General features: G+C 40.5%; 1 protein-coding gene across 4 annotated transcripts in view; it reads left to right on the top strand.

The window, feature by feature from the left end:
• The window catches only part of kirrel3b (kirre like nephrin family adhesion molecule 3b), a 211,459-nt gene that overhangs the window by 161,792 nt on the left and 25,205 nt on the right, over window positions 1-24,462 (top strand). For all 4 annotated transcript variants that reach the window (XM_081372332.1, XM_081372331.1, XM_081372329.1 and 1 more), the window contains exons 5-6: window positions 7,344-7,494; window positions 18,549-18,654. In XM_081372332.1, the coding sequence (XP_081228458.1) occupies window positions 7,344-7,494; window positions 18,549-18,654 (257 nt within the window). The remainder of the gene's footprint in view (window positions 1-7,343; window positions 7,495-18,548; window positions 18,655-24,462) is intronic.

Genomic DNA, 24,462 nt, shown 5'->3' with positions numbered 1-24,462 from the left:
CCAGTATACAGTCCTGCCATTCGGCTTGTCCCTGGCACCCCGTACATTTACGAAGTGCATGGACGCAGCGCTCGCCCCCCTCAGACTCAGGGGCATGCGAGTGCTGAACTATTTGGACGACTGGCTGATCATAGCTCAATCACGATCTCAGCTCGTGGAGCACAAAACCATGTTACTCGATCACCTCGAGAATCTTGGTATCACGATCAATTGGACGAAGAGCTCCTTGAACCCCAGCCAAACTATTTCGTTTCTGGGCATCGTTCTGGACTCTCGTTCTATGACGGCGCGGCTGTCGCAACAGCGCGCGCTGCGCATACAGCACGCAGCGAGGTCCTTCCGCTGCGGTGCGATTATCCCGCTCAAACGTTTTCAGAGGATGCTGGGCCTCATGGCCTCAGCATCATCAGTTCTCCAGCTGGGCCTGCTTCGCATGCGCCCTCTGCAGTTCTGGTTGAAAGCGCGAGTGCCACGCGGAGCGTGGGCACTCAGCCGATTGCGCCTCAAAGTCGATCAAGACTGCGCAGCAGCCCTGAGACCATGGGCGGCGGGCGATTGGTACCGTTCAGGTGTAAGCCTGGGGACTTCCTCGAGAGTGAAAGTGGTGTCTACGGACGCATCCACCTCGGGATGGGGAGCGCTGCTCGAGGGCAGGCCGTTCTTTGGCCTCTGGTCAGAACGAGAAAAGCTCCATCATATCAACTGCCTGGAAATGCTAGCAGTTCACAACGCGCTGACGCGCTTTTGTCCCCACATCAAGGACCAACACGTCGTAGTCCGCTCGGACAACACGGCCGTGGTGTCCTACATAAATCGCCAAGGCGGCCTCGGTTCCAGTTCCCTTTACAGGCTGGCCGAGCGCCTCCTAATATGGGCTCAGCGCAACCTGAGCTCGCTGAGAGCGGTGCATGTGCCCGGGACACTCAACCTGGGTCCAGACAGGCTGTCCAGGAACAATGTTCCCACGGGCGAATGGTCTCTACACCCACAAACAGTCCGGCTGTTGTGGCGGAGATTCGGCAGAGCGGAGGTGGACCTATTCGCGTCCCCAGAAAACGCTCATTGCCCCGTGTTCTTTTCAAAGAACGACAGCGCGCTGTCCCACAAGTGGCCGCACTGCCCGCTATACGCGTTTCCCCCAGTCTCCCTCCTACCTCAGGTGCTGGAGCGAGTCAGGGAAGTGAAATGCCCAGTACTGCTTATAGCACCGTTCTGGGACAACCAAGCCTGGTTTCCAGTCCTGATGCAGTTAGCAGACTCCGCTCCATGGCCAGTGCCATTGAGGAGAGATCTCCTCTCGCAGGCCAGGGGCTCGATTTGGCACCCACACCCAGAGCTGTGGTCCCTTCATGCGTGGACGTTCAACGGTTACCCGTTAGCCTCACGGATGGAGTGCTGAACACCATCACTCAGGCTAGAGCGCCTTCCACCAGGCGGCTTTATGCCTCGAAGTGGTCGGTTTTCTCCAGCTGGTGTACAGCTCGGGGCCTGTCACCCCTCGATTGTGAGGTGACGGAGGTTCTCTCCTTCCTACAAGAGCTGTTGGATAAGGGCAGATCCCCTTCCACGCTCAAAGTCTATGTGGCGGCTATCGCAGCGTGCTCGACAGCAACGCCAGGCCAGTCACTGGGTAGGAACGATTTAGTCATCCGCTTCCTCAGGGGAGCTAGGAGGCTGAATCCCCCCAGACCTCCCTCAGTCCCGGTGTGGGACCTTTCTACGGTCTTGGCAGCCATGAAAGGCCCCCCCTTTGAGCCTATCCAATCTGTTAGCCTCAAACATCTGTCTTTCAAAACGGTGTTTTTGATGGCCCTCGCTTCGGTGAAGCGCATAGGCGATCTGCACGCGCTCTCTGTGAGTCCAACGTGCTTGGAGTTTGGGCCCAATGACTCCAAAGTCATACTCAAACCTAAGCACGGCTACGTGCCGAAATCCCTCAACACTCCGTTTAGGGCTCAGGTTATTTCCCTGTCTGCCCTGCCGGGGTCAAACGAGGAAGGGGACTCGAGCTGTCTTTGCCCCGTTAGGGCGTTAAGAGCTTATGTGTCCCGCTCCGCTGCCTTCAGACAGACGGAGCAGCTCTTTGTCTCGTTCAGTGGACGCTCCAAGGGAACGGCTGTTTCGAAACAGAGCCTGTCCAGATGGGTGGTTGACGCCATAACAATGGCTTATACTACCAAGGGCCTTCAGTGCCCGTTGGGCATTAGAGCGCATTCCACGAGAGGCGTTGCCTCATCGTGGGCCTGGTCTAGCGGGATTTCCTTACAGGAAATATGTACGGCGGCGGGCTGGGCCTCGCCGTCTACATTCATAAGGTTCTACAACCTAGAAGTTCCCGCCTTGCAGGCCAGGTTGTTTTCGGTTTAGCCGTATCAGCTGTCTACCACGACACTGATTTCGCAGGCGCACAACGCCACCGAATACTTCACCGCACTTGCAAGCCAAGTGTTTTCGGCGTATTCGAGTCAGCTGTCTAACACGGCACTGATATCGCAGACGCACAGCGCCGCCGAAGTTCTCTGGGCAGAATTGTGTAAGACCCATGTTTTCCCACATTAGCCAGGCTCCCTCCTGCCTATGTGATGTTATATCGCGTCTAGAACGCACCTATTTGGGCGAAAGTGTGTAAGTCCCACATTTCCCACATTAGCCAGGCTCTCCCTGCCTATGTGACGTTGTATCGCGCTTAAGGGCGCATCCATTGGGCGAAATTACGTAAGACCCACATCTCCCACATCAGCCAGGTTTTTCCCCTGCCTATGTGGCGCTGTTTCGCGCCTAAGGGCGCATATATCTGGGCAAAAATTTGCGTAAGACCCACATTTCCCACATTAGCCAGGCCTCCCCCTGCCTATGTGATGTTATATCGCGTCTTAGGACGCAGCTATCTGAGGGTGGTTGTCCCCCCCCCCCCCCTCCAGACTCTCCGAAGTCTACCGGGTGATTATGCACTGTATACCTGGACTAGCTTCCAGTGGTCTGTGTTTTCTCATCCCAGCACGCACGGCGTCTTACAAGTGGTTCCCGCAGCGTTCTACGAACGCAGTACGAGAGAACTCTCGTAAGAGAACGTACTCGGTTACTAACGTAACCTCGGTTCTCTCTAGAAGAGGGAACGAGTACTGCGTTCCCTGCCGTGCGCGCGGTTCGCTCTGGTTCGCTTCGGCGATGAAAACCAGTTGAATCAGCCTACTCGAGCTCCTTTTATAGGGGATGGCCACACCCGTTTCGGCGGGATGTGACGAGGAGCGCGCGAAGCGCTCTCATTGGTCTGATATTGCATCAGCCCTCGCTCGATAGGCTCATGCAGTTGCCGCAGAACAGCCAATGAGTGAGCGAGCCGTCTCGCCATGGCTGTGCACTGCTGCAATGCGTTTTACAAATATGAAAATTAAGGATAATTTTGCTTCAGTATTTCGTGAAAAGAGACTTTTCCCGCAGCGTTCTACGAACGCAGTACTCGTTCCCTCTTCTAGAGAGAACCGAGGTTACGTTAGTAACCGAGTACGTTTCCAACTTTCAATTTCAAAATGGCTGCCGCATGAACATTGTTGTTTACTTTAATCTTTGAGGTTTTCCTACATGAGTCTCAACTTCAAATTCAAAATGGCTGCCATGTGGAATGGAGGGTGGAGAGAGGACAGGATATGATGGCTAGTAGAGGAAGTGCATAATCTTGACATATTTCAAGGTGAATTGGAAAATTTATTTTAGTACAATGAAAATGTACTACTGTATATATTTTACTAAAGATTATTTGACTACCCAAAAAGGCTTTTTCAGTTGTGAGAAAGGTGAGAAATGTATGGTTTTGCTCACAGATTCTTCATCAAGGCCTTTGTGGCACCCGTAATAACACATTTTTAGTGTGTATTTTAGCACATTTTTGGTGTGTCTTTATGCTTCCCTTTTTCCCCCTCTCTTCCCCTCTCTACACTCTTTCACTTTTTTCTCTCTGTTGGTGGGATTGTGAGGTTTCATTGCTATATTTCAAATGGGTAGCATAAAGAAAAAAATGAGTTAGTAATTACTACTATTAGCAAGCTCCCTATCACTGGCCTTTGCAATGACATGACTAATTATTAGCGAGTGACTATTATGGTTCAAAAGTACATTATTCTTCTGGATTCCTTGGGAGAGCCGATGACATTAATACATGGTCTTATAGAGACACAGATTGGGTCTTGACTGGCCACCCACGCAAGTCAGTGCTTTTGGCATTAAAAGGCCACAAGCTTCTGTGGGGGTTTGGCTGAAGGGACATTTTGCTGGAACACTCACATGCTGGCAATTGCACATTCATGAAACAATGAGCACAGCTAGATTTTGGGGTGTATGTATATGTATATGTATATGTATATGTATATGTATATGTATCACGTTTGTACATAAATGTGTGTGTCGGCATTGTGTGTACACAACCTCCCTATACTGGTGAAAATCCACCCACTCCTTTTTTTTTTTATTCCCATAAATCATAAGCAGTGACTCAAAATAAGCTGATTGCAGTTTCTATGCAATGTGACGTCACAAACGCACCCACGACTGCTGACAGACCTATTAGCATAGACTCCGCCCACAGTGAGCTGTACACAGTCCGCCATGTTTATCTCCTCGCCAGAGCATTTAACAGCAGCATTCAAGTAAGAAATGTATTATTATTAAAACTAAAAAGTTATTCAGTCAAGAGTAGTGAGTGGTTTTCTGTTTTTCTTTTGTTGTTTGTTTCATATTAACAGCATAAACAGCTACTGTAGGTACTGTATATTACGCTTTTATGCACAGATCTAATATACACATGTGATTTCTTTACTTGCTGTTCATGTTCACATATAACCAACTGGGTTTATGTGAACTTTGTGTGTTTTTGACGTGTATTTGGAAGTTTAAGCGCAATAAGACGTGAAAGAGAACTTAGTTTAACACTCACGGTTATGCGTGCTTCGGGTGTGTGTGCTCAGAAAACCATTTATCAGAAGTTTAGACTGATATGGCTTTAAAACGCATGCAGATAATACACTTTCATGATGAAGAAGAACTGCAATGTCATGTGAGCTTGACCGCGATAGAGATGATAATCAAAACCAAACTGGGCTACTTTCCCAAAAGCATCATAAGTTGATCGTAGAACAATTGCCACCAATGGTCTCTACGACCAACTTAAGTCAAGTCAAGTCAAGTCAACTTTATTTATATAGCGCTTTTCACAATACAGATTGTATCAAAGCAGCTTCACAGTATTAAATAAAATAGTACATCAGTGTTTGTTTCTGGTGTAAAACATCCACGTTTGGTAATGCAGATCAATAGCACTGTTGAATCGATTAATCAAATTAAGTATCCCCAACTGAGCAAGCCAAAGGCAACAGTGGCAAGGAACCGAAAAACTCCATTAGGTGACCTAATGGAGAAAAAAAAACATTGGGAGAACCCAGGCTCAGTCGGGGGCCAGTTCTCCTCTGGCGTTTATGAAGTAGAGACCGGATTTAACTGTAAGATTAAAATATTATATGAATGCCTGGCTGAAGAGATGCGTCTTTAATCTAGTTTTAAACTGGGAGAGCGAATCTGAGCAACGAACAGTATCAGGAAGGCTATTCCAGAGTTTTGGTGCTAAATGTGAAAATGCTCTCCCTCCTTTGGTGGATCTGGATATCCTAGGTATGACCAAAAGCCTTGAATTTAGTGACCTTAAAGAGCGCGATGGATTATAGGGCGATAGAAGATCCGTTAAATAAACTGGAGCTAAGCCGTTTAGGGCTTTATAAGTCAGTAGCAATACCTTGTAATTAATACGGAACTTTATAGGTAACCAATGTAGTGATGATAAAATTGGTGTTATATGGTCAAACTTTCTTGATCTAGTAAGAACTCTAGCGGCGGCATTTTGGACTAACTGTAGCTTGTTTATTGAGGATGCAGGACAACCAGCTAATAAAGCATTATTAGCTGGTAAAACTTAGGCTTACAGTGCTTTTTGGAAACGCAGCCCAGATGTTTTAGTTTTTGGCAGAGTATCTGAGGCAAGAGCTGTAAAGGCTCCGCCCTCTTCTGGAAAGCGGGGCGGGGAGCAGCAGCTCATTTGCATTTAAAGACACATGCACGAACAGCATGTTTTACCTTTCACTCAAAAATGAAAAAAAAAATGAAAAAAAAAACTAATTTACAACATGGTATAATAAATTATATGTGGGGTATTTTGAGCTGAAACTTCACAGACACATTCTGGGGACAACTGAGACTTATATTACATCTTGTAAAAATGAATTTGACCTTGACCTTGGAACCAGCAGCTTTTCAGAGTCGAAGAAAAAGAGAATTAATGAGAAAGACAAAGTAAGAGATGAAGAAATAGTGAATATCATGGTGCATCTCTCATGTCTGCAACACAAGCCAGGAAGAAGGCCTGCTGCAATGGCCAATTTATTCTAGTGAGTGACTGTTGTGTTGGCCATGCTGGTTAGCATCTCTCTTTCTCTGCCTCTCCGTGAGTCATTGCTATGTGACAGAGAGTGTGAATTCTGTCGAGCGCTTCCAGATGGAGCTCTACGCTGGGCAAGCAAGGCCTAGCACAGACTATGACCACTGGAAAAGAAGATTGATTTCTTCTGTGGTGTACAACATGCCACGCACCAAAGCTTCACTCTCAAACTGCACAAAGGAGCCCACAGACATGCTGTTTTCTCCCAAAAAAACAATCGGTCCATGTGCAGAGACACCATGAGCACAGTCCTGTTTGTCTCCATTTCCTGTGGACAGCTGGGGGGAAAAGTATTTTTATTTTTTCATCCCAGCCTTGGGATTGATTTTGAATGATGTTGTTTTGTGCTGCATTTCACCCTCAACGCCCATGACTGCAACTGAAAAAAGTTTAGCTTTTCCTTAACTTTCCATACAATAACATCAATAAACAAAAATAAATTTCATTTAAAATGATTTAATTATTAAATAATTTATTATAATTATATTAAGTTTTATAATTACTACACAAATTAAATTAATACATGTGTAATTATTTCATAAATAAATAAAGGCACTGAAATGCTGTTCTGTACTCTTCAGTGGTGTTCTGAATCCTAGTGTTCTTGATAACATTTTAAATAACCCTCCATGTTTAAAAAGATTCTATACAAGGAGAAATGTTTTCAATGATTGCTTTATGGGTTATTTCAATTTAAAAAATAAAAAGGTATGTTCATGAGCTGTTCAATTCTTATTCTGAAATAAAATTTAATTAAAACTAAATCCATAGAATGATCCCATGATGGAAACCCCTAAAGGTTGCATATAGGTTGCGTTTAAGAGTGTGAATCGTTCCTAACTACTTCATTCTCTTCATGTAGGCTTTTGTTCGAGATGGGCGAAGGGAGAGCACCGTAAGCACCCTCTACATCTCAGCCTCCAACATCGAATCTGGACAGAAGATCATATGTCGGGCGTCCAACAAGGCCGTGCCCAACGGGAAAGAGACCAGTGTCACTATTGATATCCAACGTAAGTGATGCTACACTCTGATTTTTCCTCTTTTTATTGTACTTGCAAGAAGTCAGTTTTACTGAATTAAAACCTCTAAATACATTGTGATACTAATCTAAGGGCACTTAATTTTTCACTATTAATTGGATGGCTGTCTGCTGGAGTCTCATAATTAATTTAGATTTTCTCATTCTGAGAGTGATATCAAGACGAGCCATCGTTTGCGTTGTAAAAATGACACCAATTTGTGAATCGTCTAGCGGTGAATGCAGTTTTTTCTGATATTGGTCACAATCTAAATTTAGAAAGCACAAAAACTCACATCACAAACCATGTGGAAATTTAATCTCTACCCAATTTATTACTAATGGATAAAATTGTGTATTTTCTCCGTTTAAACATCCTGTTTCTTTCGGAAAAGAAAAAAATCACTTTGACTTTAAATTGTTTACATCTCACCCACTCGTTCTAGTTCCTTCTGGCTGGCCGTTTAAGTCTCTTCTCTGGAAGTTTCAGAGAACAATGCGGTTCTACTTGCATAGCGCAAACCCTCATCAGTGATGCTAACTATGACTAATAAAGCAGAACATGCTATTTAGAGACTCATTGCCGGTGACAGCTCCATTGTGCAACTTCATGCGTGACATAAGAAGCACTTTGTAGCACAAAAGGGAGCTGGGTGCAGGGTGAGGCGTTGTGGAGCAAAGACGGCATTAAAGATGATTAGCATTTGTGTTGCACCAGCTTAGATGTGTTTATGCAAGGCAGTGGACATATATGTATGGTTAAGGATGATTGGCCAACAAAAAGCTCCTTTCACCAATGAGAAACCTTTCAGCACGCCCCATCTTTTGGCATGCCCATTTATCCGACCTGCAGATATCCCTCTCCAGATCTGCTCCCCATTCCACCATCTGTGTTTTAATTAAACCACGCGAGAAATCAGACCTACTGTAATTGAACTCCGGCACAGCGCTGACAAATTTGTCAAGTCTCTGCACTCTCTAATTTCATTACACCACTCTCACCACCTCTCCTTGGAAAGATGGAAATATTTCAAATGTATCACAGAGGCGAGCCGTCTTGTTGCAAAATTCTACGCGGTTGAAAGGAACATCCCTGGGAGAGAGGCAGGTGAATGTGCAACGGGAGTCGTGCAAAGAGGATAATGAGGTTTTCAGAATTACATGCAGCCCAGTCCTCTTTTGAATGACTAAATGAATACCCGTCTGAGTGGGATACATTTACATCACCCTCCTGAGCTGGAGCTCTGCAGAGTATGAGACATTAAGTCAGAAGAAGGGAACAAATAAAGACGGTGAATAGTAAGCAATGACGGCAAGCTCCCCCTCTGAGGATCAAACACTAGCAGGTGTTTAATGAATAAGTTATGATGGTATCAGCAGGTGGGACAAAGCTAAGGATGCAAACCCGATGCAGGAGGGTACGAGTGTTTCCACAGGGGCATCCTCCAGGCCACAGGGGGGGTGTGTAGCCATGCAAATCAGTTAATATTGATGAAGGACAGCTGTCTGCTGATGCACAGCACAAATTATTCAGGGTAGAATTGAGCACCTCGCACACTACTGCAACATGCCCAACCGCTAAACTCACGAGATCATTCCAGTGGAAAATACCGTTTAAGCGTTTAATGTGAATGACTGAAGCCAATGGGTAACTACGTGGAAAAGTGGGTTCTCACAAGCATTCCCTCAGCTGTTCGATTATGAGTACGTTTAAGGCCAAAGTAACTTGTGTGCACACAAAAACAGTATTAAACAAGTTGTATTAAATGTGCACTTGTAGTGTATTTTAAATCTTAAAAGTATATTTTGAATAAAACTGCCTTGCAGATAATATAATATTAATAGTTGTACACTTTAATGACTGTTTCTTTACAAACTTAAGTACACTTTTAAAAAGTGCATTTTATAATGTCAAATTTTACTTTAATTTACATTTTGTTTTAATCATCTTTTGTCATGCTTTAAAGGACACTTATTTTATGTGTTGACTAACATTTTCAAGCACATGTACTTGGTTATAATTTTAACTGCAGTGTGCAATGCAATATTTCATGTAAATATATTTTCAATGTTCTAAATTGTGAATTCCTTATTACTGTACATGTGAAATAAGAAATATATTTAAATGCATGAAATACAATGTTCAATAGAAATTAAATGTATAACTATAAATGCTTATCAGTACATTCAGCAGTAGCCTACACTAAACCATATTTCAAAGACAATAGAATTATGAAATTACATAAAAATATGTGCCTTTTGAGTTTAACCTTTAACATATAAACCTTTTGAGTTTACATTTAAGATTACATTTAATATGAATGAATGAATGATTTTATTTGGTCACATACCCACAAGTCATATCAACAAATAAACACAATCTACACAATTCACACAATGTATTTTGTGACCAAAAAGGCATAGGCTGAAGCCAAAGGCTTATTTTTTTGCCTATCCTTGAGAAAAAACAGAAAAAAGAAAAAGAAAAAAAGAAGAATATACATTTAAAGTATAATGCATTTTCATTCAATTGCAAATAACTTAATTAAGTGTCTAAAAAACATTACAATCAGTTAAGAATATTAATTTAAAGTTTATCACTTCAAAATTAAGAACTCACAAAGGGTAGAATGAAATCCGGATGTACTACGTTCATCATGTTGTCATTGTCACATGACCAACAGCGTCAGTAGCATCGCTTCACTGCCCTTCACAACCCCTCTCTTGTGGCATCATGGGATCGTAAAGTGTCCATTGGATGTCCATTTCAGAATCTTGACTGAAGTAGCAGGTTATCTGTGTACTTTTTGCCTGCTGGTTTATGAATACTATGAATTCTGACTTCCTACACCTTTCACATGCTGTTTTTCGCCTACTTTTTAGTACGCATATTTGGACGCAGGGATTGAAAGAATCACTTAACGCTCAAAAAGACACCCGTCACTCATCGCCACTCACCGCCAACAGAAAGAGCCATCAAGTAAATCAGTTAATGAATCTTTTCGGTGAACTAAATCAAATTATTTGAGTCAATGGTATGCATCAGATCCCCTCTACTAGCTCTTATGGCTTTTCTAAGAAAATAAACAATTATAGATAAAGAACATATTTGCCATACTCCCTGAAAATCACATTAAGCAAAGTGTAGGCGAGAACAGCAATGCAGTGCCCAGACTCCGCTTTAGCAAGAGTAATGAGAATGAAAAAGAAAAATCAATATGCTTTATTTTACTTTTTTGTCCATGTGTATGTGTGTAGCTGGATCGATGTTGTGAGTGCAGTGCAGTGAACATGTTGCCATGTACCCTACACAGGCAGAAAGACAGAGAATCAATGGGTGACCCCAGGTGAACGACAGATATTCTTCCCGTCTGCCTGTTTAAAGGGAGTGACAAAAGGTTAAGATGAGAACCTTGAAGGAAGGAGGGAAGACTTTGATAAATTACTTTAGCCAAATGAAAGACACTTACTAAGACATTAAGGGTCGTGACACAGCAAGCTGATGGCTGCCGTTTTCCAGCGCTAGAGTTGGTGAGCGTCTGTCGGGCTGGTTTTTGTGGTGTGTTCCACACGTCATCTAGACGTTCTCTCGTCTGCGGCTTTTCACCCCATTCATTATGTTAAAACTGCATCTATAGATATAGATTCATTGCAATCTATATCTTTTATTTCGAATAAATGCCATTTATATATTTTAGTTTGTCGAGATTTAAAGCACCATTTTTAAGTAGCGTGCATGTGTGTACGTGCTAACAACAAGCCTATGACTGAATCTGGAAATGAAGCAAAATAACTGCAAAAAAAAGAGAACTAATCATCAGATGCCATGTCCGTAATTTATAGCAAAATAATCTAGCATTAATCTCAAATGGATTCATTAAAATAAGTTATTACTCCACCACCTGCGTGACGTCATTAAAGGGTTAGTTCACCCAAAAATGAAAATTCTGTCAGTAATTACTCACCATCATGTTGTTCCAACCCCGTAAGACCTTCGTTCATCTTCGGAACACAAATTAAGACATTTTTGATGAAATCTGAGATCACTCCTCCTCCATAGGCTTCTAAGTGATTGAAACTTGCTGGCCCGGAAAAGTTATTAAAGAGATCGTTAATATAGTCCAAGTGACTCCAGTGGCTCAATCTTAAGTTTATCAAGCGACGAGAATACTTTTTGTGCGCAAAAACAAACAAAAATAACGACTTTATTCTACTATTCATTTCCTTCTCTCTGAGCCTCGAGTTAGTTTACGTAGTGTTTTTGCGTAGCGCGTCTCTAGTAAATAACAACAAGCCTATGATTGAATCTGGAAATTAAGCAAAATAACTGCAAAAAAAAGAGAACTAATCATCAGATGCCATGTCCGTAATTTATAGCAAAATAATCTAGCATTAATCTCAAATGGATTAATTAAAAGAAGTTATTACTCCACCACCTGCGTGACGTCATTAAAGGAGAACTCCGGTCAATTTTAACATTGAGCTAATTTTTTTGTACATTTGGAGTGCTGTCAATACAGAGAACAACGACAAAAATCGGTGTTGCCTACACCGTGTTATCCTCTTTTTAAAATTTGCACCCTGTTGACTTAAATGGGGCAAGTTTTAAACCTGCTTTTAGCCTCTTAACATCCTTGATGTGTCATTACAAGTGCCCAGCCATGTGAGTGATTCTTTCAGAGTGATCACAGGTGAATCTGACTGCAGTAGATGTGAAAGATATTAATAAAAATGATGTTATTTCAGCCAGCGCACATACCTGTGTTTACATCCTGTTTTCAATCGAAGTCCATAGTAATCGATTGTCGAGTTCACGCGCGTGATCATAGGTAACTAAACCTATGCGTGTGAACTCGACAATCAACTACTGTGGCCTTAGACCGAAAACAGGATGTAAACACAGGTATTTGATTTCACCCGTGATCACTCTGAAAGAATCACTCACATGGCTGGGCACTTGTAATGACACATCAAGGATGTTAAGAGGCTAAAAGCAGGTTTAAAACTTGCCCCATTGAAGTCAACAGGGTGCAAATTTTAAAAAGAGGATAACACGGTGTAGGCAACACCGATTTTTGTCGTTGTTCTCTGTATTGACAGCACTCCAAATGTACAAAAAATGAGCTCAATGTTAAAATTGACCGGAGTTCTCCTTTAACCAGCGTGGTTGAACGACAATACGGTTTCAGGAAACAGTCATGACTAGCTAGTTGATTTCCTTAACGATGCATCGTGCTATTATAGTTAACACCAAGTTACATCGTGACCCCTGATTGGCTGTTCAGTTTAGCGAGCAAATCAGTGCACGAGAATAAACGCGAAAGTCATGAAAGTGTACAAAGAAGTCAAGGCTGTTCTAATTTTGAACCATCTATACCTGAGCTTTCCAATGTGCAGATATTTTCATAACAACATGAGGCGCCTGGAATAAATAAATTGGTCAACATGACTGATATTCAAAATGGCAAGTGCTGCTTTATTTAATGGTTTGTACAGTATATACTGTATGCAGCCCTAGTTTTGTTCTCCTTTTTGATGAATGATGAATATAGACTATACCTGCTGGTATAGACAGTTATTTCCTTACACGCATGCACAGAAAGCACATGCTAGTTGGCAGTCATCTGGGTAAGGCTGCACCAGCCGTTCGTAAGTTCTTTCTTATATTGGAACGTATAGTCCACACTAGAGGCTGAGTAACTACTAGCTAGTTGTAACTAACTCTGCACTTTATCCGGTTGCACCATTTGCTCTGAAGGCAGAACATAGCCAGTAGGTCGTAAAGTAACTCTCCGTAAAGTTGTGCTGGAATGCAGTGTGAATGTCAGTTCATCCTTCATTCTAACTTCTTTTGCCTCACGTGACTAATGGTAAAAATAAGTTTCCATTAAATACGATACTATTTAATCATGAATAAGATAAGTGTTTTTATAAAATTCAGAAACTGTATTTGAAACAAAATTAATAAAGATCAATACATAAATACTGATACAAAAAAAAAAAGAAAGAAATTATATATATATATCGATTATGACTGATTTTATTGGACATTCACAACACAGATTGATGCACACAACGGCACACTGTTTAGGACGGGTTCGTGTTGAAGAGCCGCTAACAAAGTTCATCTTTTCACATAATGTTCTCGCTCTTAAAATGTAAGCGAGTGTAAATGTCAGCATTATCATATGTCTAAAGAATTGAAGTCTGTCCCAACCGTTACTCCTAATTGGAGGCTTCCATATTTTTTTTTAGTTTATACATAGAGTTAAAGTTCAACTAAGTTCAATGGTGCAACAAAAAAATATTTAGTAGTGCGTAAGTTGAAAGGTAGTGGCCATTTACGTCAAAACTAGGCTAAGTTGTAACTTATGCACAGCTGGTGCAACCGGCCCCTGTAGTCTTTGTGGTGTTCAAGCGCAGCTTTTCGGCTCAGACGCTGCCGACGCGAGGAGACGACATCGGCTTTTGTCACCCCTTTCTCTGATGTCAGCAGCCTTAAGACTGACAACTCCACTAGATAAAAAAAGAAGAACAAAATCAAACCCATGAAGGATGTGTGTGCGTTTCATCACGTCCATCTTCTAATATGCCCACTCTAGCTTTTGTCAGCCCTCATTCAGAGTCCACTTATTGACCACTTGGTTCGATGTGATAATGTCATCAGCAACAAAAGTAATTAAAGGCTTTCTGGATTTTTCCTCTGCTCCGATAATTCTCATTCTGATCAGCTCAGGCCTCTGAGACAGCCGCTCGCTTTCAGTCAAAATGGGGCCTAAATGAGACGAGTCCAAACATTATCCACTGCATTACTTCACCACTTAAACCTGTCCAGTTCAATGCATTTCCCTGACTTTATTTTCATGTAATCATTTAAATGCAGGAATTAGATTTACTTCAGAAATTTTGCGATATCCAGAAATCCTAGGATAATTTGACCCGAGGTTAAGCGAATTAGCATCTAAATATGAAATTTACAAAAAAAAAAAACTAAAAAAAACCCAAACTTTACATTGCATTGGCCTTAGAGGGTCACATCATTTGACAGCAAAACCCGCTGATCCTGCAACACAAATCCATGCGTCTCGTTTGAAATGAGAAGAAGCCTAAATGGAAAAATGGTCAGAAAAAATATTCTGGAAAAATATAGTACAGTTTTTTTGGTGCATTTACAGTATTTTCTGGAGGGGGGAAATGTACAACATAACCTCTTCACAGCATCTACTTTAATTTAATTTAAGATTTCTAAGGATTTAATTTAACGGCATGCCTTAAACAGAATTAGATGCACAGATGGGCTATAATTAGATTAGCAAAAAAATAAGACATTTTGTGTGCATGAATATATGCTTTAGCAATACATTATTCATGTAGAGAGCTTGACAGATAACTCCACAGGGCAAAAACTGCACAATGTTTACATGTATTGTGCAAAACTCAGTGTACACTATGGAGTACTGCATGTTTTTGGTGCTAAATGCATTGATTATAGTGTAGTGACTCACCGCAAAGAGCCTTTGAAAGTACTAGCCTCAGTCTCCAATATAGACGTATGAACTGTGTTTGGAGAGAGAACAAAAGTTGCTGTGAGATCTCAGTGTCAGTGAAGCCCACACTGTGGCACAGATTCAGTTGAGTTATAAAGAGATTAAATCGCCCTCCTCCTGCTGATACGAGGCTATCGGCCCTCTCTGAGAACAGCTGGCCACAGTGACCCAGGGAGAATGGAAATCAAGCTTTAAGAAAGACAGAAGCCATTTTCTTTGGCACCTTCCTCCCAACTCTGGGGAAGTTGGCCGATTGTTTGAAACCACCATCTGCTCTTTGCTTTGAACTTCCGATCAAAAGCTGTCATCTCACCACTGCCCCCCCCCCCCCCCACCATTTTATTTTATATAATTATTTTTTTTAGATCACTCCTCTCCTCCAATCCCATTGTTTTGTGGGCTGTCATTGTTGCCTTCGTGCTCTCCCTGTTGATGAAGCGGAGGAATTATCGGAGTTGCATATTGATGGCTTGCCGCGCGTGTCTCAGGCCAGAGAGACTCATGCATTTATACATCAAAGTGACAAACAGACTACTTTATTAAGAGACTGTCTGTCGATAGATTTGCGGGTCACGAGGGTCTTTGTGAGCTTCTGCCAGTCTGCCTCTCGAGCCGGGGCCTTTGGGAGGAGCTAGTCATTCCTCCAGGGATGAACGTCCATCTAAAAATGCTTATTTCATTATTTAAGACAGAAAGTTAATGTCACACTTCAGTTTAGTCGTAAGTAGAGGACACTTTTGATGGCTTTCATCTCCCTCAAGGGTTACTCTCAAAAGACTTGAACTGACATCAAAGGCAATCATGATATGCTTCAAAACAGCTAAGGAGCAAAATGAATGTTAATATCAAAAATAATGAAAATAAATCAATACGCCACTGAAGGCTATTCGGTAGAGTGATTTTATCGCAGGTAAGGAGTGCCTGAAACCACCTTAATCATGGTAAATTCACTGTAATGCACGGAATCTGGTGACTTCTTACTATGCACTTACATTGAAAGCTTTTAGAACAATCAATTTACAAGGCCTGAACTTATTGCATAATAATAGTTTTGAGAACAGATTTTTAAACAAAAATATATAATCTTATCTTATCTTATCTGATGATAGGAGAATATATAGCTCATACTTGAGGAGGAAAAGCACACCTCAATTTTATTCAGAAGCCCAAACTAGGCAAAACAATATGTAAATTGATGCTGATATTTAAAGTAAGATTAAATTCGTATCACTTGTAATCGATCAATGAGATCTTTGTAACACTATAGCAGACTACACTGTAAAAAAATAAATAAAGTACAATCAACTTGGATGTTTAAGTCACTTCAACTTAAATAGCATTAAACTGACTTTAAAAAATGAGTTGAATCTTGTATAACTTGAGTTAAAGCAATGTAAAGACATATGTTGTTATACTTTATTGATCACATAATTTTTTTTTATAGTGTACTTTCATAAAATGCATATAAATATCAGTTGTCACTGATATATATCTGCCAAAAATATATCTTAGCAAGATGATATTTTGAATGCTTAGTTGTATTATCAAAGCTTTGTCATTTTAATTGTTTGGATTACACAAATAATGCAATGTAATACAATGTTAATTGAGAGATGAACAAATAAACATTCCTCAAAAGCCTGATGTATAATATTTGATACTTACATTTTACATACATACAGATGATTTGTATAAAAAAGTCAAGTAAACCTAAGTTGCTTCAGTCCAGTAAGTGTTCATCTTCAAATATTAGAAGTTAATCTTAAATTTACAAAAATCAGATTCCACAACAAAAAGACATGTGTACTATGATACTTTATGCCTTTTACTTGCTAAAACAGCATAAAGTATCAATCAGACGACAGAAGGCATGCAGTACATTTAGAGGCCATTAAATATATTGCCTATCAAATATAATACCGTAAGCTTTATATGGTTAATATTATTCAGCCTACAGTTGGGCTAATGGCTAATTTATGTCAACTTAGTGAATTAATATGCAATCTGCGGTCAATATTTAGATGGAGAACTATCCGTTTTATGATATGTACCAACCCATAAACCAGCCTGAACGCCCCTACCTCTGATATCCACCTACCTGCATGCCCAATTAGCCAGAGTAAACGCTTTACACGTATCCTGCTGGTACCCGGGCAGCACACAGCACTAATCAGTTTGTCCTGCTCGCGCCGGTGTGTCCCGCGGGCTCACGAATGACGGTTAGTGTTGTGCAGCCTGTGAACAACCTGGCACAGGTGTGTGTGGTCAAAAAAGGCAGATGGGGAAAAAGGGCAGCACCTGCACCAACCGCCGGGATGCCACTCTGCCCAGCTGTGCTCCTGTGGGCCACACACTATACTTCCCGAGACACACACACTTCGCACTGCAGCAGTGCCCCGACGGCACTCCAGCTGAGGCAGTCCTGTTCTCTTTTGGTCCACTGATCTGTGTTGTTGTAACACAGCCGTGCCAGCGCAGGCTAAATTAGAGTAACTTGAGTGTAATAGAACACGTATGTAGAATAGCTGGCTCTCAAGTGCATGACGATCCGGTTTGCCTTTCTCTCTCTACTCATCTATCTTTATCTCTCCCGCCTGTGCTCCCTGTGGATGCTGAATCGCTGATGTGTGCTGCTTAGCTTCTGCGCTTGCCACTGTCCGTTCTTGGTAAAAGCACAACAATTAGGTCTCTTTTTTTGCATCCCTGGAGATCCATAAATCTGTTTTTGTTGTGCAGTGCAAAATACAGCTTGGCATTAGAGGCATATGAGGGACATCTACTGCATCTAATTGTAATATTTTGAATTTAAATATGCTAAACAAAGATTGGGGTAGTTCACCCAAAACTGAAAAACATATCATCATGTACTCACCCCCGTGTATTTCCGAACCCATAACACTTTTGTTCATATTTAAAACAAAAATGAAAATATTTGAATGAAATCTGAGATATTTTTGTCCCTCCATTGACAGATACACTACTACCACTTTAACGCCTCAAAAAGTTCATAAAGAGATCAGTTGAACTATTTCATTTTTGTGCATTAATATTATGTACTGTGGTAAAACAAGAAAGAACATTTAAAGTAGGCAAAGTGTTAATGAAAATGAAAAAGGTATTATGCTATTGCTTGCATAATCTGTGTTTGTTATTAATATCCCAGTTTAAATGTCATTATGCAGTGCTATTTTTTGTTTTAGCTGTAATGATTGAATGATAAACTGTTTTTCCACTTAGTTCTCTTTTGCAAAGATTAGAAGGTATACCTCTCATTAGTCGACACACGGTGCTTTAGTTAGTGCTTTGTTCCCTGATTTTCACATCTTTTGATGATGCGCAGTTAATACTCTCACACTTATTTCCGACGCTCCTACGTGACCAGATAATAGCTGAAGCAAATCTTCACCTATTGTTTTAAAATTACTGAGCATTTTTGTGGAAAAAGTAATGTTTTTTTTTTTTTTTATTAGTTTCTTTTATTACTTTTGTCTTCTTGCAGACTTGCCGTTGGTGAATCTCTCTGTGGAGCCTCAACCAGTCCTGGAGGGAAACCTGGTGAAGTTCCATTGCTCAGCAAAAGCTAATCCGCCAGTCACCCAATACAAGTAAGATGCCAAATCATTACTGTAGGTGCTTCATAATAACACACCCTGTGATGAGGATCAAATAGAACTAACTATAATTCACATTTATCTTCTGACTGGCACATCACTGTGTTGCATCACAGAGAAACGCTCTGGCATTTAGTTGCAAATATTTTTAGAGCCGTCTCAAAACTGAAATCCACTATCCTGGCTGGCATCGGTTCGGTGTGTCTAAGCCAAGACAAGGATCAGGGCGCCACATCAGGCATTCAAATCAAAGCAGGGATCTGATACACTGATCCAATATCCAAGAATAATGTTTCCTGTCCTCTCCAAACAGATGAGAAAGAGGTTGGAATACAAGTTATTTATTTCCGTGAGATGTAGCCTCGGCCTCGCGGAGGGCCAATAGCAAGACGATTAGTTAGAACGTTTCTGTGTGGGTTTTAAAACGAGGTGAAAAATAAGAGCAGTAGAATCAGTAGTGAAGGGAATTGCACAGCGGTGATTCGAGATGTACTGAGGAATAGAACGGATGTGTGATACAGTTGTAGGTGGGCAAACCGAGTTGTTTCTAGCCTTTTTTTTTTTAAATGACAGAGGCTGGAATCAGACATGCCTGTGTTTGATTACCCATCAGGCCAGACGAGAGCCTTGGCAGAATGAACACACTTTGGCCGTTTTGTTTTTCACACCTGAGCTTCAGTGAGATGACCAGAAAAGGCATAACTTACCGATTTACACTGAAAGAATGTCATAATAGTATGGCAGAGTCTAACGATTCAGGCCAGAAATATTTACAGACTGTACAGACTTCAGCACGTCAACCATGGTATCTTGTTTTTCCACCTACACTTCTGTATACATGTTATTTTCTCTTCATGGATATGCACATTGCTGCTAGAATCTTAATTATAAAGGACAGGACCAATAACATGAGCTTAAGCTGTAATGCTCTTCATTTAGTATAGGCTTTATTGCTCTTTACATATGTTTCAAGTACTGACAATGTTTTTCCAGAACTTATAAACTCTAGCTTTAGTCAGTGCAGTTGTCCATGGACATTTTGTATTTTTCTTGGAACTAAGTCCTTTATCTGATAGATTTCTTTGTTCCTTTATCCCTGTGAGGTATGTAGCATTGGATGTTGATAATATAATATATGTAGGAGTAATGTTCATCCTCAATTCAGCTCGAGGAAACAAAAGATAGCTGGCGGATGAGGGACAGAGTGAAGGAGAGGGAAGAGGGAAGGAAATTGACTGCGAAGCTGTAAAAGAAAACAAACAAAACACCAGGCAGAGCACATATTTTATTTAGGAATTGTATTTTTTTATTTTTTCTTCAGAACAATGTTGTAATAGCGTCAGGTTTTATGTGAGGTTTTCTTTTCTTCTATTCAATAAATACATCTTTTCACAAAGTTAACTTTCAGTAAACATTGTTAGGATGTTTCCTTGGTAAGCATCAGTGATGCGTTGACGTTTTCAACTAACCCGCCCGCAACTCGGACCAAAAAATAAAAAAATAAATATATATATATATATATTGTACCCGACCCGCTTCCTGACCCGCATTTTTTAAAAGTAGTAAATGCTCATCATAGCAATGACGTAGGAACTAGGGGTGCTGTATGATATAGCCTAGTGTTATGTAATAAAGGCTTGATTTATTCATTTATTTCGTTTCATTTTCTTAACAATTAAGATGCTGCATGTGTTGTCGAAGTGTGCGTCTCTTTCCCAACAAAAATCCCGCCCCCTCTCAGAAAATACATAAAACTGACATTACTGAGCTATATGCATTTAAAAGTAGCCTATTAAAATGGTACAATGGCATTGCTCAGTTCAACGTGTTGGGAAATCGGGCATTTTGTCCCGCGTCAGCATTTATTCAAAAGTTAATAACGCTCAACATTCAAAAGGTAGGCTAAATAAGAATTTCCCACTTGTATTAGTAGACTTAGGCTATTTCGCCCCGTGGATGCCCAATTGAAGCTCTCACAAGCACAACATTTGTGCATTTGCGGAGCTTCCACTCCCCAGTCTTCACCTTTTCACTTGCCTCCATCTCTACCTGCAGACTGAGCTCGTGCGTCATAAAAGTGTAGGCCTATGTATTTCATAGAAAATTGTGTCTAGTACTATATCAATTACAAAGGTTTAATTGGCATCTTTATTTCAAATGATCTTACCGACCGTGACCCAAATATCATTAAAAATATTTTTGGATGACTCGTAACCGCGGGTGACCGCATGCACCCGCTCATTTTGGATCAACCCGCGCATCACTGGTAAGCATCCAATCTGGTACACTGAAAAAAAAAAGGTTTTATAATCAATTTTTCACTCAGAAATTGCTGGTAAATTTGACATAATATCTAAAGAAAAAAAAAAAAAGGCAAGTAACACATTGAACTAAACATGAAATTTTTAAGCAGAAAGACTGAAAAAGTATTTTAATGTAAAAAAATACTCCAATAATCTTTGTTTTATGTGTCTGGATTGCCGTCGTGGAGTAACGCCAGACAGTCTCAATAAACTAAACTATTAATCTATTTGCACAGTTAATTTAGTGAATTGGGTGGTGAAACAGCACTGACAGTACATGAAAATATTTTTCATTATTGTAATATTTGCTAATATTTCGAGTATGTGAGCTGTGCGGAGCGAGGAATGATTTTGCTTGAAGCAAGGAGTCGGAGCGTCAGTGTTTTCTTTCACTCCAGGGTTTCTGAAAGCACTCCATCACGAGCATAACATGTTAACGGCCCATGAATTCCCCACGTTATATTATTAGCGATCAGAATTTGTGAAATATTCTTTCTAATTATATGATGCTATCCGTCTCAGGACAGTGCACCGATTTCCTCTTTCTCACGTCCGTGTCTACGGGCCCCGTAGCAAGTGCTGACATTGATCTGAGGGAATTTAGTGGCATCTCACTTGTGAATTTAATAAATGTCTTGATTGACGCTCGCTTTGATGACTTTCACTGTGGGAGAGCAATAAAAATATCCGAGCCAGAGAGTGTTAGAATTAATGATAGCCTTCCGAGGAGGATTCATGTACCATGCTGCATTGAAATGTCCCTGACATTAACGTGGGGTAATTTTGTCGGCCATTGATTAAGGGACTAAAGACGTAGAAATGCTATTATTGTGGTGTCACCATAATGTGGTGTGGGGAGGAGTGGTCATGTGCACTGAGATGGATCATTTTATGATATGGGAGTCAGGAAAGATGTGGATTTGCTTCATTTGCCCCAAAACAGTGTCTTAAGTTTGAACATGACATATTTTGTCGGTGGCTCTTTTATATCTGTGTAAAAAAGGGGGTATTCTGCTACTTGTAAAATGGTGCTTTATATTGAAACCATGTTGTGATATATTATGGAACCAACATGTTTCAGTTTAGTTTATGTTTTTAGTTTCTACTATTTGTGTTGTATTAATGTTGTATTGTCCATTTTTTAAACCTTTTTCATATTTAATAATTATATTTAGTTAGTTATTTTTTTTTTCATTTGCCATTCTTTTACTATCCCTGACAATGTTTGACAAAAAAAAAAAGAAAATAAAAAGGAAAAGAGTAAACATATCATTTGATTAATCTATCAAACAAACAGATTTACTCCCCAATTATCACAATAAGAATTATGTTTGGTGCGTTGTGCTTGTTAGTTGTCTGTTTCGTTACTGTAAGCCATGTTGTGCGTCTCTGCAGTGATGTCTTTGACATATCTGATGAAGAGGTTTTCATGGTGGGTTGCTTGCTTTGCTCATCAAGCGTTTGATGTGCACACACAGATACGGGCCGTTTCGTTGTTTGTTTTCCATGGCCGCGCTCTCCAGCGACTCTTAGAAGCAGCCAGACATGATTCATCAACCAGGGAACAGCACATGGAAAACTAACCAACAGCAACAGATGCAGCCGATATCTCAAAACAGAAAATTAAACTCCGGGCATCTGTCCTGCTGGCTGCTAGATTGGCCAATATGAGTCCATGTCGTGATGGTATCATAATGGAGTGAACAGCTGCAGCTTGATTGTAAACCTAGAAAGTGTGTGTGGCGTTATCAGACTGGGAGAGAAGGATGGAGAAGACAGCCTCATCATCTCCGGCACCTGTCAGCATACAGATGAATTTTAAAACTTTTTGAGTTTTGCCCAGTATGAAAACTGAAACATTAGATCTATCAAATCCAATCTGTGTTGCTGTTTACCACACAATGATTCCCTTGTGAAAAAAAAGTGTGCTTAGATGTACTGAATGTATATGTAAAAAAAAAAAAAAAAAAAAATCAGATATAATATTAATAAAATAAAAGGCCACTTTAAAGAGAGTATATTTTCATGACTAAAATATATAATATAGGCATGTTTGGGTGAACTATCCCTTTAAAGGCCCTTGCACACTGAGTGCACACGCACGTTAAAAATTAAATACGACCTCACGTTATGTCAATCACGCTTGCACATTGCCTCCGAAAATTTCTTCCGTCAAAAAAAACCGAATCAGGTTAGATTTTCTGCGTTTTTCGCGTCCGTAGAAAGCAATCTGAATGGTGTTTTGACAATTTAGAGCCACCGAATCACGAATATTCACGAATACGAAAAAACGCATGCGGAAATTTCAGACTCAGTGTGCAAAGACCTTTAGTCCTGCTCTTTAACTAATTGCATTTAATATCAATTTTGCATTTTCATTTAATTGTAAATAAATGAATTAAGTGTCCAAAAACATTACATTCAGTTCACACTTATTTACTTAGTTCACAATTATTTTGAAGTATATTATGTCCATAATAAGTACTGTTTTCTGTACTTATTTTCCCCAAGGGTATGCCTCTCCTACCAATCAAAAAAGATCCTACAAACAAACACTAGAAGTGTTTTGTTGTTGTTGCTGTAGTCGTTAGTGGGTTTTTTTAGAGCATTGACTTATAGGAATGCCAAACATTAGATTCCTCCTGATACTGTACCCTTCTACTCCAGAATAATAAAGGAGTCTTTGAGTTTTCCAAAGTTTACAAAGGCACTCAGTTGGGTCATGTTTGTTCTGTTTTGAAGACCCTGGCTGAAGCCCAGCAGAGCCACTGTGCTCACGGATGTTTTGGCTCTTTCAATGTGCAGCGCTGAATCCTTCAGCTCTGGCAAAGCTAACCCACCATTTGGGTCTTCTCTACCGGCCAAACCTCCCAGTCTGCCACCCCATAGGATTAAAACCAACATGCAGTCCTGCTTTGCTCTACATTGCCATAGTTTTGTGTTGTCAGAATACTAGTTTGAATTATTGGTAGAGCTGTAAATGGATAAAAATTACTGAATTAAATATGCAATTTGTCACTGATTAAATCTAATTAATAACATTATTTGCATAGGCTATATTGTTTTTTATTTCCAAGTGATACTTTGCATTATTGTGGAAGATGGAGAAATCATTAAATAGACATTACAAAAACTGAATTTAGAAGTTACAATGGATCTATAGATATTTTTACAAAAACATGTTCTGAGTGAAGAGCCAAAAAGAAGTACACTTAGCATTCTTATAGCACACAAGCTTGAATGTAAACTGTGAGTATTACAACGACAGTTCTGGTAAACATGAGAAAGATTTAAGAGGCTTGTATGGGCAGCGCTCCATAAATATTGTGTGTCATAATAGTTGCTTTCCCCTTTTCTGACTTGAGGAAATTGCATTTAAATGAATAGGAAAGATGTGCTGTTGTCATAAGGGACCACAGCCAAGATTGAATAAACAGAAAAAAAAAAAAAAAAAACATTATATGAATACAAGTTTATAATGAATGATGCACGTAGCTAA

The sequence above is a fragment of the Scardinius erythrophthalmus genome (assembly GCF_964197995.2).
Source record: "Scardinius erythrophthalmus genome assembly, chromosome: 8".
NCBI lineage: Eukaryota > Metazoa > Chordata > Actinopteri > Cypriniformes > Leuciscidae > Scardinius > Scardinius erythrophthalmus.
This window is presented reverse-complemented; position numbering and strand designations above follow the sequence as displayed.